Source organism: Chenopodium album, chromosome 1 (genome assembly GCF_948465745.1).
Source record: "Chenopodium album chromosome 1, dcCheAlbu1.1, whole genome shotgun sequence".
NCBI lineage: Eukaryota > Viridiplantae > Streptophyta > Magnoliopsida > Caryophyllales > Amaranthaceae > Chenopodium > Chenopodium album.
The window spans coordinates 53693885-53713261 of record NC_137834.1 but is presented as its reverse complement, the minus strand read 5'-3'; the positions used below and the strand labels follow the sequence as shown (position 1 = coordinate 53713261).

The 19377-nt window shown below is 41.1% G+C and overlaps 1 protein-coding gene and 1 non-coding gene across 2 annotated transcripts; one reads left to right on the top strand and one right to left on the bottom strand.

Moving 5' to 3' along the window:
• Positions 1-501: 501 nt before the first annotated feature.
• LOC145566174 (small nucleolar RNA R71) lies at positions 502-607 on the bottom strand. The gene has a single exon (XR_014095374.1). It is a non-coding gene; the product is annotated as a small nucleolar RNA R71 (small nucleolar RNA).
• Positions 608-16328: 15721 nt separating this feature from the next.
• Positions 16329-17547, top strand: LOC145632778 (uncharacterized). The gene is made up of 2 exons (XM_081685118.1): positions 16329-16953; positions 17003-17547. The coding sequence occupies exons 1-2, from the start codon at positions 16329-16331 to the stop codon at positions 17545-17547; spliced, it is 1170 nt and encodes a 389-aa protein (XP_081541244.1).
• The last annotated feature ends 1830 nt before the right edge of the window (positions 17548-19377 follow it).

The following is a 19377-nucleotide window of genomic DNA, read 5'->3' as shown; positions in this document are numbered from 1 at the left end:
AACTAGAAGATACTCCACCCTCTTCACCGTCAAGTGAAGAATTAGATAGCCCTAACTCATCATCGAGTCCGGAAATCAACCCTTTCTCAACCTATAAGTTCGAGAGTGAAGATGGTCCTAAAATGGGAGAGAATACGCCTTTGAGTCGTCTTGGGGCCCCCGAAGCTTTTAGAGCGCAAAGTGGGATCCTAAATCCTACTACTCAAGCCAACAATTTGGAGATCAAGCCTAATTTGATTGCTTTGATTGAGATGAAACAATTCTCGGGTGAAAAGTTTGAGAGTCCTCATGAGCACTTAAAAGAGTTTGAGAAATATTGTGTCACAATAAAGGCCAATAGAGTGACTCAAGAATATATTCGCCTCAAGATGTTTCCATTTTCACTAATTGGGAGAGGTCTAGAATGGCTAGAGAAGGAGGTACCCCCTAATTCTCTCACAACATGAGACTAAGTGACTACGCTTTTCTTGAGGAGGTTTTATAATTATAGGAAGACCGCCGAGGCTCGGTCTTTGATTCAAGATTTTCGCCAAAAAAGTGGTGAGTCTCTAAGTGCGGCATGGGAACGATACAAAGAGCTTCAACGTCAATGCCCACACCATGGGATACCCAAGTATCAACTCATTCACACTTTGTATGGAGGTCTCACACCTCAAGGAAGAACAAGCCTAGACGTCGCGACCGGCGGTCCAATCATGAACAAAGGAGAGCATGAAGTGGAGTGTATTATAGAGGAGGCTCAAAGCACTATGATGATTGGTATGAAGGAGAAAGGGATGCTACTTATAGTAAGGGTGTTTATGCATTGGAGCAAGCCAACGCAATCAACAACCTCTCTACCCAAATCTCCAAAATGACCAAGCAAATGGATGAATTGATGAAAGAAAGGTCTAACCCTCATGGTAATACCTCCCCTTCAACCAAGGGAGGCAATGGTATGGATACTTCCTCCTCCTCTTGTTATAATACAGTTCCCCTAGGATGAATGTTTTGTTTTAATTGTGAAACCTATGATTATGATACCTCTCATTGTGTATATGCTGTGAAATTCAACCCCTTTCACATGAACATAATGATAATATGGAAAATGTCAATGCTATGAATTTTGCTCCTAGAATGGGAAATGTAGGGAACTTGAGGCCAAACTCCAATCAAATGGGGAATTGGAATCAAGGTGGAAACCGTGGTTGGAACCAAAGTGGTGGTGGTTATGATAAACAAGACCATGGTGGGGGAGGCCCTTCCAATTTCAATGGAAGAGGCTACTCTAACCAAAGGGGGTATGGTAATCAAAACCAACAACCTAATTCCCGATACCATGACCATCATTATCAAAATTTTGGTGATCAAGGTAACATGGGAAATAATTAACAAAGCAATGTTCCTAACCAAGGCACTGGAGGCAATAGGGGTCAATATGTTTCTAACTATGCCCAAACTAATAGGCCTCTGGGTTTCCATCAACCCCAACTTCCTCCACCTCAACAACCTCTTCAACTTGAAGCCCCTCCAATTGATCCCGTGATGGCTAAATTAGATGCTCTATTGAAAATGCATGAGGAGGACCAAAAGAAACACGAAGAGGCCCAAAAACGCACCAATGCTCACATGAAAATGCTTGAGACCCAAATTTCTCAACTTGCATCTAATTCATCCCCCTCTTCTTCTTCTTCTTCTTCTTCTTCTTCTTCTTCTCACATTCCAAGTCAAGGAGTCAACCCATAACCTTTGTATGCCGTGACAACTAGGAGTGGGAAGGTAGTAGGGAGTGACCCTTTAGTTGAGGAAGAACCCCAAGAAGTGGTGGAGTTAGAGAATGAGGGTGAAAAAACCAATGAGCCATTGAGTGTTGAAAAGGAAAAATTTTTTGAGGTGCCAAAGGAAAAAGAAGCCACCCCCTTTCCCTTAAATCGCCAAAATAAAGAGGAGAAGCTACCCTTTCCACAACGATTTGTGAGAGCTAAACTTGATGCCCAATTTGGGACGTTTTTGGAAGTCATTAAGAATTTGCATATTTCCGTCTCTTTTGTTGATGCTATGAAGCAAATGCCCCACTATTCCAAATTTTTGAAATATCTTTTGAGTGGGAGAAGGGAGTGTGAGACGGTGAGTTTGACCGCCAATTGTAGTGCAATTCTTTCCAACAAACTTCCTACCAAATTAAAAGATCCGGGTAACTTTTCCATCCCTTGTTCTATCAATGGCATTGAATTTGATAAAGCCTTGTGTGATTTAGGAGCAAGTGTGCGTCTCATGCCCTATTCCGTCTACCAAAAGCTTAGTGTAGGAACCCTCTCCCCCACTAACATTACTCTCCAACTAGCGTACCGTTCCGTTAAGTTTCCCATGAGCAAGGTTGAGGACATTCCCCTTAGGGTAGGAAAGTTCACATTCCCCGTGGATTTCTATGTGCTAGAGATGGATGAGGATGAGCGGATTCTTATAATTTTGGGTAGACCATTTCTAGCTACTTCTAGATCTATCATCGATCTGAAGGAGGGTAAGATATCCTTGAAATTTGACAATGATTCCATTGAGTTTGATTTGAATTATGTCATGCAACAACCCTCCTCTAGTGTTGAATGCTTTAGGGTAGATGTTCTTGATACCGTTCTTAATGAATTTTCTCGCTCCCACTTGCATGCTACTAATGATCCTCTCGAAAGTGTGTTGTTCAATGAATCAAAGATAGGTACTCACAAAGAAGACATACAATTCTATGAGGATTTTCTTGAGGAAAGCAAGAAGGAGTGCAAGGGTGGGAGCATGGAAGAAGAGGCTCCTTACATTCATGATCTCTTTCAAGTTGAAGAAAGAGAAGAGAGCCCCAATGGTAAGGGAGCACCAAAGGAAGACTTGAAACCTCTACCTTTGGGCTTGAGGTATGCATTTCTTGGTCCCAATGAGTCTTTCCCCGTGATTGTAAATTCTAACCGAACGGAGGAGCAAACCTCCCTCTTGATCAATGTTTTGAGAAAACACAAGAAAGCTTTGGGTTATACCATTAATGATATCAAAGGTATTAGTCTATCTTTATGTATGCACAAAGTTGATCTAGAGGGAGATGCTAAACCCGTTAGACAAAGGCAAAGAAAGCTTAACCCTTCCATGCAAGAGGTTGTGCGGAAGGAAATGGCTAAGCTTCTTGATGCAGGAATTATTTACCCAATTGCTCATAGGGATTGGGTATCTCCCGTGCAAGTTGTGCCTAAGAAAGGGGGCATGACGGTAGTGAAAAATGATCATGATCAACTAGTGCCCACTAGACTTGTTACCGGTTGGCGCATGTGTATACACTATCGCCAACTTAACACAAGTACATGCAAAGATCATTTTCCACTACTGTTCATTGATCAAATGTTGGAAAAGCTTACAAAGCATTCCTTCTATTGTTTCCTTGATGGTTACTCGGGATTTTTCCAAATCCCGATTGACCCAAAGGATCAAAAGAAGACGACTTTCACATGCCCCTACGGTAATTATGGGTATTGTATGATGCCTTTCGGGCTTTGTAATGCCCCCGCAACATCCAACGTTGCATGATGTCCATTTTTAGTGATATGATTGAGGATGAGATAGAAGTCTTCATAGATGACTTCTCCGTTAGAGGAGCCACCTATGAAGATTGTCTATCTAATTTATCTCGTTGCTTAGAAAGGTGTGAGAGGGCTAACCTAGTGTTGAATTGGGAAAAGTGCCACTTTATGGTGGAAAGTGGGATTGTTCTTGGGCAAAAAATTTTCCATGCCGGCATTGAGGTTGATAGAGCCAAGGTTGAGGTCATTGAAAAACTTCCTCCCCCCACCAACGTGAGGGAAGTGAGGTCCTTTATTGGCTATGCCGGGTTCTATCGGCGCTTTATAAAAGATTTTTCAATGATTGCTAAGCCTCTCACATCCCTATTGCAACAAGATAAGGAGTTTTTGTTTGATAATGCTTGTCAAAAGTCCTTTTATAGGTTGAAAGAAGCCCTTTGCACCGCTCCTATTGTCCAAGGTCCGAATTGGTCTCTTCCATTTGAGCTCATGTGCGATGCAAGAGACGAGGCCATTGGTTCGGTTCTTGGACAACGAAAGAATGGGAAACTTCATGTCATACATTATTTGTCTAAAACTCTCAATGACGCCTAACGAAACTACATAACTACCGAGAAGAAGTTCCTAACGGTTATCCATTCATTTGAGAAGTTTAGAACCTACCTCATTGGTTCTAGGACAATTGTGTATACCGACCACTCAGCTCTCAAATATTTGATAGGGAAGAAGGAAGCTAAACCGAGGTTGTTGAGATGGGTTTTAGTCCTCTAAGATTTCGATTATGAGATGAGAGACAAGAAGGGAGCCGAGAATGTGGTGGCGGATCACCTTTCAAGGTTGGACGGTGCAAGGTTTGAAGATGATGGCTTGCCAATAGAGGACGCTCTAAGGGATGATGTGGTATATGTCCTTGAAGTGAAATCGGAGCCATGGTATGCGGATATTGTGAATTACTTGGCTTGTAGTGTCGTGCCACCGGATTTAACTTCACAACAATGTCGAAAACTCAAGCACGAGGCCAAGAGATACATTTGGGATGATCCCATTTTATTGAAGAGAGGGGTCGATGGTTTGTTGAGGAGATGCGTCCCCAACGATGAGGTTCAAAGTGTTCTCAATGTGTGCCACTCTTCTCCTTGTGGTGGGCATATGAGTGCTCAAAAGACCGCCTCAAAGGTCCTAAAATATATGCTCTTTTGGCCTTCTCTATTCAAGGATGCTTAGATTTTTGTTAAAACTTTTGATAGATGTCAAAGGATGGGTAATATTTCTAGAAGAGATGAAATGTTGCAAAACCCCATCCTTGAGCTTGAAGTTTTTGATGTGTAAGCTATAGACTTCATGGGCCCTTTCATTTCTTCACATGGGACCAAGTATATTTTGGTTGCCGTTGACTACATATCCAAGTGGGCGCAGGCCGTAGCTTCTCCAACGAATGACTCTAAGGTGGTGGTCAATCTTTTTAAGAAAGTGATCTTCCCAAGATTTGGTGTTCCAAGAGCAATAATTAGTGACAGGGGATCGCATTTCAAGCAGCACACCTTCGTTCGACTACTTGATAAGTATGGGATGTCTCACAAGCGAGGGCTTGATTACCACCCTCAAACGAGTGGTCAAGCGGAGGTCACCAATAGAGAGCTTAAGGTGATTTTAGATAAGACGGTTGCTAGGACGAGGAAGGATTGGTCCACCAAACTCATTGATTCTCTATGGGCTTATAGGACCGCCTTCAAGACGCCAATAGGGACCACTACCTATAAGCTTGTCTATGGGAAAAATTGTCACTTTCCCGTTGAGATGGAGCATCGAACGCATCGGGCAATCAAGCAAATCAACTTTGATCTCCATAGTGCGGGTGAGCAAAGGCTTCTAGAGCTACATGAGTTAGAGGAGTTGAGGATGAATTCCTACGATAGCGCAAGCATGTATAAGGCGCGGACTAAGGCTTGGCACGATGCTCAAATTGTCAAGAAGGAATTTGTCAAAGGCCAAAAAGTCCTCCTATTCAACTCCTGCTTGAAGCTTTTCCCGGGCAAGCTTAGGTCAAGGTGGAGTGGGTCGTACATTATCACAGAGGTGTTTCCATATGGCGCCTATGAAATCTCCCAAGACGACCACTCTCCTTTCAAAGTCAACGGTCACCGTCTCAAGCCCTATTATGAAGGATTGCCAAGTGATGAAGCGATTTCCGTGACACTACTTGATGTGCATCGTCAATTCAACCCTCCTTGATTAACTCAAGTAACGTCGAGCTAACGACGTTAACCAAAAGCGCTTCCAGGAGGCAACCCGGATTCTACACTCCTTTCTTCTCTATTTTTCTTATTTTTTGTAGTTTTGGTTGTTTCGCCTTTTGTCTTATGGATTTTTTTTGCTATTTATAGGTACTTGCCCAATGGAGCATGTATGGTTGGATTTTGAAGGCCATATGATGATGTTTATTGAGCTAAGTTTTGGTTAAGAGAGAAAGGAGATAAGCAATTCAATGTGTGCATAAGAAGGTGTGAAGCCGCGCCCAAGGAGAGGCCTCTCCATTTACCCGCGGGCGCGGCTAAAGGAGAAGAGGGCGCGGCTAAGGGAGGAGAAGAGGGACTCAAACTTTCGGTAGATGCCTGGCCGCGCCCCAGGAGAAGGCGCGGCTCAAGACCCCGCGGGCGCGGCCTACAGACCCGCGAGCAAGGCTCCTTTAACACCCGCGGGCGCGGCCTGCTGGGTTTTCGACCCTTTTCTTTCTTCGAAAAGCAGCACTGTGGTTCTCATTTTCATTTTTCTCACTCCCTTTCTCACTCTCTCTCTAAAAACCCCAAAACCCCAACCCTAACTACTACAAAATCCATCAAATTCATCCCAAATCAAACAAATTTTTCTTCTCAAAACATCAAATTTGTTTAGGGTAAAAATACCTTAGACACGTGGACCAATGAGAGGAGGCCACATGTCGAGTTCAGGATGGCCCACGTGGCCTAATATCCCCTCGACACATGGCCCCCTTGGATAAATCTCTGACATGGCGGCCTTAAAGGGCCCAAATTCCAAGAAGCGCTGTAAAACGGCGCAGTCCACTAATATCTGGGTCAAGTGACACAGATAGGGGCACATTCTCCAATGACCCTATAAATAGGGAGATATTTCCCCACTTGGGGGACACATTCAATCATTTATTACACCTACATTCTCTCTCATCAGAGAAACACCTAAGCTTGGAATCCAAGCAGATCCCCACCTAAATTTCCGTACTCTTTATTCCCTTTCAAGTTACTATCTTGATCTTCGGAGGTGGAGCTCCAACCACCCGGAGTCTCCGTTGTTTTGCAGGTACAACTCATCCGGACCAGTCTTTGTGACGTAACTCTCCTGAGGGACAAAAACACACAAAACATTTGGCGCCGTCTGTGGGGAGAGTACCTCGAAGATGGTTAAAGAGTCTGTACCACCCCCTAAGCATCTAGGTGATGACCCGGAAGTTTTTATAGACCAGGAGGATGAAGATCCTCAGGTTGAAACCTATACAGCCGATGATGGCTCTCTAATAACCAAGCGCATCCGGCACAGAGACACTCTGGAGCAGGGTGCCACCAAGGCGGGTACAAATCGACCTCTTGGGAAGACGGAATGGGAAACCCACACGGCAGCTGGATCAGCTCCTGTCACCCGAGACGAACTCATGAGATTCATGACAAGTTTCAAGGGTGAAATCAAAGATCTGATCACTAAGAGCCGGGCTGGCCCAATTAGGGGTCAGTCGGCCAAGAAGACTCCTCTGGGAAAGGGGAAGTCAGTCAGAGATCGGCAGCCAACTTCTCATCCAAAGGAGAAGGCAGCCGGGACCATTGATTGGTCCAAAATTCTTCTTCCTAAAAGGAATACCAACAACACCCGTCGGACTCAACAGCCGGTGGGAAGCAAAAAATCAACTCTTGATGCCCGGGAGATCATCACCCGCAAGAGAAATCAACAGTTGTCCAAGTCGGCTTCTACGTCAAATTTTCCAGACAGCTTTAACAACACCTCTGTAGGGAATGCAGTTTCCTTGCATGAGAGTTAGACAGGCGGTAATACCGTTCACTCTGGCCCTCAGATGATAGGGACTGCACCGTATGTACCTTCTCAAGTCTACGGTCAGTATACCTACCATATTTCATGCAGCCGGCCTTCTACGGAGGTCAGGTGGTGTAGACACCCATTTGTGTCTTCCCAAAACCAAAGCCACTGATGAGTACCTTTCACGTCGTATCATAATCAAATGAAGTGAAAGTGTGGAAAGTCTAGTGTTGCGGATAGTTTTTTATTTCTTTTCTCTTCTCTCTGTTTTTGAAAACTTTTTTTAAGAAAACAGCCAATCCAGTTTGGTTGGTCCATGATATGGGTCCAATAGTAGTGTATTTGGATGCGGCTTGACAAGAGTTTTCCAACGATATATAATAAGCCCAATTCCGATGAATATTGAGGAAGTTATGGCCAATTTACTAAACTTGGCCCCGGTTTGAGCCTTATATGCGGCCCAATGATCTAGGGGAGGGCCTAATATGATTTATCATTCCTAATGCAATTAGGAATGGTTTTAGTCTTCTAGATTCTTCTAGAAGGTTCTTTTCATTCTTAATTCAATTAGCATTGATAAATTGACCTTTGTTGACTTTTCAGAGTTTTAATTAAAATCAAAGAACATTATTTGAGGGAAATACGATTTTATCTTCCTGTACGGCATTTTTTATCTGATTTTAAGAAAACGCGTGATTTTCGAAATCAGCGCCAAACGCCAGCTGTAGCGCCTGGCGCAAGTGTTGGCGCCTAGCGCCAACAACCAGCGTTTGTGCTGATCAGTTTTTGTTTGCGCCTGACTCTGTTTTGATATTTTATCTTTTTGGCTGACTTTTCTATAAAAAACGTGCTAAAAACTCCGTTTTCAATAACCAGTTTTTAACAATAACTAGTTTTAACCAGTTTTCATCAAAAATCATCAATTCTTATTCTTTCTAATTCTCACCAACTCTCATCAAGATTTTTTTTTCTCTTTCTCTCTCTTTTCTAAACTACCTTTTTACATACAAAATTCCTCATTCATTAGATCTAGACACACCTAGCCATATTCGAAGTTGCCTTTGCCCTAGATGTGAAAGGTTTAATTTCTGAGGGTTTGGTCTCAAATCTCTCTTTCAATTATTTAATTTAATTAATGTTTGTTTTTTTATTTTCCTTGAAGTTATTAACGTGTGTATTTTGTTATTATAAAGAGGTACGAGGCATCCAAGTAAGTATTTAATGGTTTTTATTAATGTTATTATATAGAAATCATACTTAGATTGTTATTATGATTATCATGTCTACAGTAACTTTAATATCAAGTATGATTAAAAGTATGATGCTTCTTATGTTCTTCCTAATATTTATGATTGTTAGTATAAGGTTACGGCTAAAGCTTTGATTTTTTTTGCTAAGTGACATGGTAGGGTTTGTTATTAATCTTGTTAGTATCATGCCTAGGATCTTGCTATTATTATGCTTTAACATGATTTATGATTATTTTTATGATTCATGATTATGGTTATGAATATTATTCTTATTATTATTATTATTATTATTATTATTATTATTATTATTATTATTATTATTATTATTATTATTATTATTATTATTATTATTATTATTATTATTATTATTATTATTATCTCAAAAACAAAATCATACAACCTACAATAAATTAGTGGGAAGCCGAGATACAATCTGGGCCCCCACTCCTCTAGCTATAGCAAATCCTACCCTAGTGAAGATATGAGCTGCAGCACGAGCCCCAATGTCTTGCGTCGACGAGAACCTCTGAATCCGCTTCAGTAACGCAACAGCCTCCTTCTCTAATTCCCCAAGCGAAGAAAAGGAGAAGGGAATGAAACCATATCCAATCACCTGACATCGAGCTTCATACTTAACCCGCTTCCGATGAGCAGCATCAGTCACAACGCGCCCAGGAATAAAGTCAGATAGCCCCGACTGTGTCAAAGGAGAAGACCCTGTCAAATCAACATAGACATCGCGACCACGATCCCATGAATAAAGTAACACATCCGCAGGTCTGAGGGCCTCGTCGTTCCCTCCAGCCAACCCAATGTCAACCTCCTTTCTCGCCGAAATCCCAGAACGATAGCAAACATCAACAAGGGTATCCCGAACGACATTATGCCGATGTTTAATACCCACAATACCAGCACAAGACACCGCGTGATCACCGAAAATATCTCCAGCAAAAACCCTCGAACAAGCAGAGCACGACGTCGAGACAGAGAATAAAGGAACACCCAACCGATAGGACAACACACATCGATAAGTCTTAGCGTTCATCGTCTGACCCAACATAGATAAACAGGTTTAGGGTTAAACCTATTTATTGCATGTTAGTCAAGAAGCGCACATGAATACGATCAGAATAAAGTAGAGTCTTATTATTAGGGCAGGTTCAATCTCTTTTATGTTGGATTTATACCTTCATCCCCGAACCCATATTTGGTTCAAGACCTTATGGAGTTGACGATCTCTTGGATCGTTAAGGGGTGTAACCCTCACACTGTGAACGGTTTACTATTTTTCTCTATCTTCTTCCCTTTTGGATGCCACCGTACTTTAGTGTATGATCACAGTGGGGTTCAAGCCAGGGGATTAACGCTTGAAATTATTCCCTACAGTTTTTGGCGACTCCGCTGGGGAGGATTTCTATTTTAATTCCTGAATTTGTTTCGGCAATGATTTTGAATGAGTGGATGAGACTCGAAACGTTCTAAGTATTTCATGTGCATAATTTTGATTAACATTATTGTCATATGCATAAAAAAGATCTCATTGGAAAGACCATCCGTAATGAGTTAAAAACATAGGATTTTGCACGTAGGAAATTTGAGAAATATCTTTCACAACTAGGACCGAAATAACACTGCTCGAAACTGGAAAATTTAATGGAGCATATAAAGCTGCTGAGACATGTAGGAATTAGCGCCAGAGGCCAGAGCATTGGCGCCAGAATTTTAACTGTAGCGCTAGGCACCAGGCTCTACAGCTAAAACCTAGCGCCAAGCTCTGTTTGCTTGCGCCAAATTCCTCCAATACCGAGCCAGAAATATGCGTTCTAATTTTGACCAGTTTTTTGTATTGTTTGCTCGATCCTACTTCCTGATTGAATTTTTTCTCACTTTCCTTAAACCCATATGTGTTCAACATATGGACATAACCCTTTGGGAATTCATGCTTCATCTACCTGATTGAACGCTTTGAGCAAAAAAGGGTACATCTGAGAATGTTAAATTCACCAAACCATGGAAGCGAGTTTTTTCTTAACTCGCGGTGTGTCATCCACTCGCGCCAACTCTTCACGGTTAGGCTTCCGCGCGGTGCATCCGGACAATTAACCATGGACCCTCTATTGACTAAACCATATCCCGAACTTTAGAGAACTAGAGCCATGGTTAGGTTGCAAACTCATTGCATCATATTGTGCCTACTTGACTAATTGTGCATTATTTGTTGTGCATATATTCTATGTTTCTCATAACCGTTTGTTTGACTTGTGTTGAGATTCAATAAATTAATGACTTAAAGAACTTTTCCTAATTAATAAATTAATTAATTTGATTCAATTAAGTCTAACATTTTAATCTGAATTAACCTAGTACGACTTTAGGCATACCCCTATTGATTAATAACACCGAAAACAGTCCCAGATTGAAGCTCTAGAATTGGCGCCAAATTCTGGACTATAGCGCCACTCTGTGGAGGGTGGCGCCTAGCGACAGCTCTGTCGTCTGGCGCTACACTACACAGTGCGACGCCAGTCCTGTCGTTTTGCCGACAGTTTGGATTATTGTTCGAGTCATCACCTAGTGTCTAATTAACCAGTTTGCTAAGTACTTCGGTTAATTTTCGCTGTCAATAACACCTTGTCGAGTCATTAATTGATGTCTAGTCACATAGTCTAGCCACATGGTCATGACACGAGCCTTAACATGTCACCTACACTCACTAATCTTAGCACACACTTTGAGTAAATGTCACCATGACCACGTCTTAGGTCCATGCATGAGTCGGTCTTTCCGTCATTTGAGTTGGGGTACATTCTATTCCTAATTCTTCATATCCCTCCATCTAAATCTTCTTTCACATTCTATTCCTATCTATCTTGACTTCCACCATCCATTGCATGTTGAATAAAGTTCAAGTCAAATAATTAACAATAGATATCCCCAAATTCTTTTTCCACAGTACTTGGTCGAGGAGAGAAGGGCGATTAATCAAGGATAACCTCTTTATTCAGGTCTCACTTTTTTATAAACAAATTCGTCAAAAGAGGAAGGCTAAAAAGATAATGGCAAGTATAAAAGAGGACGTTCGAAAATTGCAAGATGTCGTTGCCATGCTCTTGAATGTGGTAGAAGGATTAGCAAATCAGGTGATGGCTATCGAACAAATTCTCGACAAGAGTTTAATGAAGAACTCAATGCTCCTAATCCACGAGCAAAACGGACCATTGAAGGATACACAACAATAGGAACGACTTACAATGAAGCTTTGACTGTCTTCATGATCAAAGTTATATTCACTCCATTGGTCCCAGTCAAGACCCTCCATCTGAAAAACGTGTTCCCAATTGGGATCTAAATCCCTATTGTCGATACCATAAAGGTCGCGGTCACACTACTAAAAAGTGTCTCGCCTTCAAGGATCATGTTCAAGACTCCATTGATTCAAATCTCCTTCATGTTCCTTCGCGTGACAAGAAGGCCAAGATTAGTAACGATAGTAACAGTGGCTGTAAATGGAGGAAGAACGACTATCCTTCTTCTTTCGGAAACGCCCACTCTAGTAACCATGTCAGTACCTTTAACTATAATGGTGTCTTAGCCATGGACAATCAAGGATCTAAAAGGAAACCCAGGCGAGAGTTTACACGTATTGGAATGACCTACGATGCTGATTTCGACCGTCTTTACGATCGAGGATTAATCAAACCTATTGGCCATACCGAGGATCCAACGCCAGAAAATCGATCTTCGAGATGGAATCCAAACTCCTATTGCATGTACCATCGAGGAAACGGTCATACCACTGATCAATGCTACAGGTTTCAAAATCTCATTCAAGATCTCATAGAAGCAAATAAGATCCCATTGCCTCTAGCTAACGAGAAGACTAGGTGATGATGAAGCAAACAACACAAGACAGAGGCGAACTTCAACGACGAGATTTCATGACATCTTTTTTCTTTTTCTTTATTTATCCTTTCCCGAATAAGTCTAGCATATGAACCTTTCTTCTCCCTTAGATTAATTTTGTAGATTCTTTCCTTTTCAATTTTTAATAAAATGAGCATTTATTCTCCTGCATATGATCGTTTCATTATATTGCAAAAAAAAAAAAAAAAAAAAAAATATCCATGTCGAATTAAGTACAAGGTATACCGATGATTTGAGGCACCCCTTGTGGCCACATCATATTACCTTTCACCCTTCAATTATACACCCTTTTTTTTTATAAACCACTTTTAGCCTCGTCTAACGATAGACACTTCATTTTTTCAACCCATATCTACCTAACCTTCGGATGGGATGATGTGCAACTTATGCAATCTCAAAAGGCTTTAGTGAATTAAAAAGATTAAAATAGCAAAAATAAGCAAAAACAAAAAAATAATAAAAGTGTACAAAAGGGTAAGTGTTCCAATGTCTTTGATATGAAAATGTCTTCGATAAGAACACATCTCAGATTGCGTCTCTTATCGAGTGCTCGGTACCGTGCCTGAGAAACATGAATTCCAAGTGAGTGATAGACCGCATGATCGGGATTGCCCACACTTATAAAAATAAATTAGATGCTAAAGCAAAAGATAAAAGTGAGCTAAAAAAGAGTAGAAACTCAAGCATAAAAATATAAAGATTCAAAAGCAAGGTTGCACACCTTGGGGGCTTATTGAGGGTCTTGAGCCTTTATCCTCTTCTTCTTCTTCAGCCTTTAGCCTAACCACGTTACAACCCTTAAAAAGACCTTTTTGAGGTATACACATACTTCTGCGAGGTTCGGCTAGAGCTACGTTCGGCCTGATTCCTAACGGATACGTAGGCAACCTCACATCGAGGTGCGGCCGTAATAAAAATGCATTCATATTTACATTCACACACTTACACCATGATCATATCAAGGGATTTCCTATGCTCATCCCTTTTCATTTAGAGCTAGACTTGGGGGCTTGATCCCTACATCATTAGCTCACCTAGCCTAAGAGTCACCAACATTTGACTCTTCTAAAAATAATATCTTTCCACACACTTAGCCTTGCGGCCTAATTTTAGTGTCACATTCACACACTGCAGAGATACATGACCAAACATACCTTCCATTAGGAACCCTTTGTCATGAAATATTAACACAACGTTGAAGTATGCCTTGTCATATCAACATCACTCATCAATCATAATTGTCATTGCATCACGAAGTATGCAGTGCTTAGCCTCCATGCATAAGTTACCAAAATGCTTTCATAATTGAGTCAACAATTGAGATAGCCTAGGATGGATTAATCCTTGCACCTTGAGAGATAGTATCAATCAACATTTGACTGAGCTCATTCAACATGCACCTTCAAAAACTTCGATCTTTTTTTTTGCGTTTTTCTTTTTCGGGATAAAGTCGGTACCCTCCTAAAAAATGACGGAAATTTTTTTCTTTTTCGAGTCGCACAATCATAGTACAATGCACACACGGGTCACGAGTCACGCATGTCATTTCACTTTGAGTCGAGTCAACCTCGAGTCAATCACATCGAGTCAAGTTTATGCCTTGAGTCGTGTCGAGTCAATGAGTCAAGCGACGTTAAACCTTTGGTAAACCCTAGGATAATTAAAGAGATTGGGAAAGTTCTATAGTACAAAATAAATACAGGTGCAGCAGAATAGGGAAGACCCTACTCCAGCGCCAGACGGAAACATCTAGCGTCTGGCAATAGCTTTTAGCGCCTGTCGCTAGATCCCAGCGTCTGGAGACAGAGCCAATTCCTGGCGCCAGAAATATTCCAGCAGCGACAGAACAACAATTTCGGGTTCCTTGGTATGCCAGTTAGCCCCTATAAGCAATTTGACATGATTGAGTAGTCGATTTGATTACAACCGCAAATAAGTGATGGACCTGACGGAAGATCGTCTCACTTAGCTTAAAGCGCCTAAGAATTGGCTCATCACAGAGACACTGACTTACTGGTTTTACCGGAAGCAAAGTTCAAGCGAGCTTTAGAGGTCGACAAGCATTGGTCTTCGGTAGTTTTCTTCGGAATATTATCGCAACAACTGAGATGACTTCAAGTAAAGTTATTTTCGATAGCGTTTGCTAAGATTGTGGAAGTTATCACCAAAGATTTGAGAAGATAGCACAAGATGGGCGGTCTTCGACGGCATTCGCTAAGATTGTGGAGGTTGTCACCAAAGATTTGAGAAGATAGCACGAGATAGGTGGTCTTCGACGGCATTCGCTAAGATTGTGGAGGTTGTCACCCAAGATTTGAGAAGATAGCACGAGATGGGCGGTCTTCGACGGCATTCGCTAAGATTGTGGAGTTTGTCACTAAGATTTGAGAAAATATTTGAGAAGATAGCACGAGATGGGCGGTCTTCGACGGCATTCGCTAAGATTGTGGACGTTGTCACCCATGATTTGAGATTATAGCACCAGATGGGCGGTCTTCGACGGTGTTCGTTAGGATTGTGGAGGTTGTCAACAAGATATGAGAAGAGCGGTTCAGGATGAGGCGGTCTTCGACAACTTTTGCTATGATCGGAAAGGTTGTCATTATGATTCAGGAAAAGCCTCGAGATGTAGCAACATTGATCGACGGTGCTCCCTAGATTGCGGAAGATAGTCAAAACAAACAGCAAGATGGCGTTCCATAGATTGTGGAAAGTTGTCAAAAAGCGTTGTGGAAAGTTAATCTAAGAAAGTATAAGATCTAGAGAGAGAAAGTCTTAATATCTAGAGAGAGAAAGTTGAAAATCCGATTGAAACCCACTTTGTTGAGCTTCGATTCTCAAGCCGATTTCAATGGCAAAGAGGCAGAAAGGTAAGGGAAGCAAGGGATCAATCTCAAAATCGAAGAAAAAGCAAAAAGCAAAGTAGTATTCTGGACCCAAAACTAGGAATTATACGAAAAGGAAAGAACAAAGTATTGCTACTAAAGATGTTTCGGTTCAGAGCTGGCTTGATTAAGTTATGGAGAACTCCATGCAGGTGAAGGGAATGATGGAGGAGGAACGTGGTGAGCATCAACAGGAGTTTAACAATTGGCTCCAGGTAATTCAATCCTCTGAATCCGCCATTAATGATGAGCTTCGAACTGATGAATGTTGTGATAGTGTCTTGAATAAGGATAATACTACTCCTATTCTGATGCTTAAACACCCTAAACACTCTAATTGTACTATGAATTCGTTTTCCCCAATTTCTGAGAACCTCGAGTTGAGTTCCCCTGTTTTTCGTTCTCCTAGTTATGTTGATATTGCTCGATTGAATTGGAGGGAAAACTTGTTTGGGGGGACTAGGGATGAGGGGGTAGACCTGTTTAATGGAGGTAAGAACGTGAATGGGGGTTCCAGTGATAAGGGTAAGGCGGACAAGGTCCAAATTACCTTTGAGGATGTTTAGCCTGAGATTGATTTCTGGAACTCGGCGATTGTATGCCATATAATTGGTACTAAACCACCCTTGTCTGTTGTGAATGGGTTTGCTAGAAGGTTATGGGGAAGATATGGGATTGATAAAGTCTCTCTTATGGCAAATGGAGTATTCCTGGTTCGATTTCGGACTATTGAGGCGAGGGATAAAGCGTTGGGGGCTGGACTTGTTTGGTTTGATAATAAACCAGTGATATTGAAGCAGTGGTTGGCTGGAATGGATCTTGATGCTGAGCTAGTGGACTTAGTGCCTATTTGGGTTAGGCTGCCTGGATTGAAATTGAAATACTGGGGGCAAAAGACTCTAATGAAACTGGCCTCTATGAAAGGGAACCCTATCAAGACTAATAAGGCAACAACCACTTGGGAGAGATTGGAGTATGCTAGAATAATGGTAGAGGTGCAGTTTAATGTTGATTTACCAGATTGCATTGAGTTTTTGGATGAGTATGGTAATACAATCAAACAAGACTTGAAGTATGAATGGAGGCCTATGATATGTAAGGTGTGTGGTGGGATTGGACATATAGATGCTCATTGTCCTAACCATAAGATGAAGGAGAGGAATAAGATGAAGATGCAGCCTGGTAGAATCCAGAACAAGGATAGACAGAAGAAAGTTTGGAAACCTGTGCAAAAGACTGATACTCAGAAGATTAATAATGAGAATGATAATTTGAATGTTCCTCAACAGAATGATGATGGAGATCAGCAACCTCAAAGTTTGAAACCTGGTGTTATCCTGATCAGTAGCAGTGGTAATAGATTCAGTATACTGGAGGAGGGGGAATGCTCTTATTCATTCCATGGATAAGATCGGATTCTGGAATGTTAGAGGTCTAAACAAGGCTAGTAAACTCTGTGAGGTATTATGTTTCATTAGACATCATGGGGTTGGTCTATTTGGACTTCTTGAAACAAAGGTGAAGGCTGAGAAATTTGGAGTGGTGTTTAATAGGTTGGGAAGTGAGTGGTCTGTTTGTGCCAATTACTCTCACCATAAGGGGGTTAGAATTTGGGTTATTTGGATGCCTCAGATTTTTGAAGTGACTGTGATAAGGTGTGAAAAACAGTTAATTCACCTACAGGTTAGTCATAAGGGTACTGGTGTTAGCTTTCTCTGCACCATGATCTATGGTTTGAATGAGGCTGTGGCTAGGCTTAAGCTATGGGAGCAAATTACTGAGATAGGTGATTGTGTGAACAGTCCTTGGGTTCTCTGTGGAGATTTTAACAATATCTTTAATTTGACTGATAGAATTGGTAATCCTGTTTCTCTGACTGAAGTGGAACCTTTTAGAGCTTGCCTTAGATAGAACAATCTCACTGATTGGGCTGCTGGGGGAATGTTCTATACTTGGTGTAATAAGTAATCTGGGTGTGATAGAGTTTGTACTAAAATTGACAGAATCATTGTTAACTGTGAATGGATGGATAGACTCCCTGATATGCAGGCTACTTTTTTCCCTGAAGGTTTAATGGATCATTTCCCTTGTGTTATGAACTTGTTTGACTCTGGTGTTCAAGTTAAGAAGCCCTTTAGATTTGTTAATATTTGGGTGGATTCTCCATATTTTCTTGCTGCTGTTAAGGAAGCTTGGGAGATTAATGTTGATGGAACTTTAATGTTCCAGTGTGTTAGGAAGCTGAAAGAGTTGAAAAAAGTTTTAAAAAGTTTGAAGATGGTGAATTATACTTGCATTGAAACTGAGGATACTGTAGCTGAGAAGGCTTTGCTGGAAATTCAAATGAAACTTCAAGCTGAGCCTGATAATGAGAACATGATTGATATGGAGAGGGAAGCTAGAGTGAGGTATGCTAAAACTCAACTGGATAGATACAACTATTTGAAGCAAAAAGCATAGGTTCATTGGCTCAAAGAAGGTGATATGAATTCTGCTTTCTTCCATGCTGTTATTAGGAAGAGAAGACTTTAGAATAATGTTTATTCCATTGTGAACAATATGGGGGAGGTGACTTCTGACCCTAAAGAGGTGTGTGAGGCTTTCTTGGAGTGTTACCAAGGGTTACTTGGAACTGAAGTTGGGATGCAGAGTACCATTCATTATGCAGTTATAGATGAGGGTAATAGGTTATCTGATGAGCAAGGGTTAACTATTTGTAGAGCCTTTTCTGAGAATGATGTCAAATCTGCTTTATGGAGTATTGATGATGATAAGGCTCCTGGTCCTGATGGGTTTTCCAGCAAGTTCTTCAAAGCTGCCTAGCATATTGTTGTTAATGATGTTACTAATGTTGTCCTGGATTTTTTCAGTGCTGGTAAGTTACTTAAACAGATAAATGCCACTACTCTGACTCTGATCCCGAAGATTGAACATGCTAATAAGGTCACTCAATTCAGGCCTATTGCTTGTTGTAATGTGGTTTATAAAATCATTTCTAAAATGATCTGTTCTAGATTGAAGGAGGTTTTTCCTGATTTAATTGATGATTGTCAAGGTGCTTTTGTTTCTGGAAGATCTATTCTAGATAACATCCTTATCTGTCAAGATATGTTGAAGGCTTATAATAATAAAAGACAGCCCCCTAGATGTACTGTCAAGGTGGATCTCAGGAAGGCTTATGATTCTGTAAGTTGGGAGTTTATCTAGGGAATGATGGTTGCTTTAAAGTTCCCCACTCAGTTCATTTCTTGGGTAATGCAGTGTGTTACTACTCCTACTTTCTCTCTTATGCTTAATGGTGGTTCTTATGGTTTTTTTAAAGGGATAAAAGGAGTTAGGCAAGGTGACCCTATGTCTCCTCTTTTATTTGTTATTGTGATGGAATACTTATCCAGATTACTGAAGAAAATTGGGAAGATGAGGAGATTCAAATATCACCAAAGATGTAAGGAGCTTGCCTTAAATCATTTGATATTTGCTGATGATTTGATGTTGTTCTCATATGGGAATAATGAGTCAGTCAAGCTCCTCATTAAAGCCCTTAAAACCTTTGAAGTTAGATTTGGATTGCAAGCAAATCTTGGGAAAACTGCAATTTACTTTGGCAATGTCCAGCAAGCTGATCAAGACAGTATTCTAGGCCAGTCTGGTTTTGTGAACTGTGACATGCCTTTTAGGTATTTAGGGATTCCCTTAAATGCCAAGTATTTGAAGATGGTGGATTATGATAGCTTGATTGAT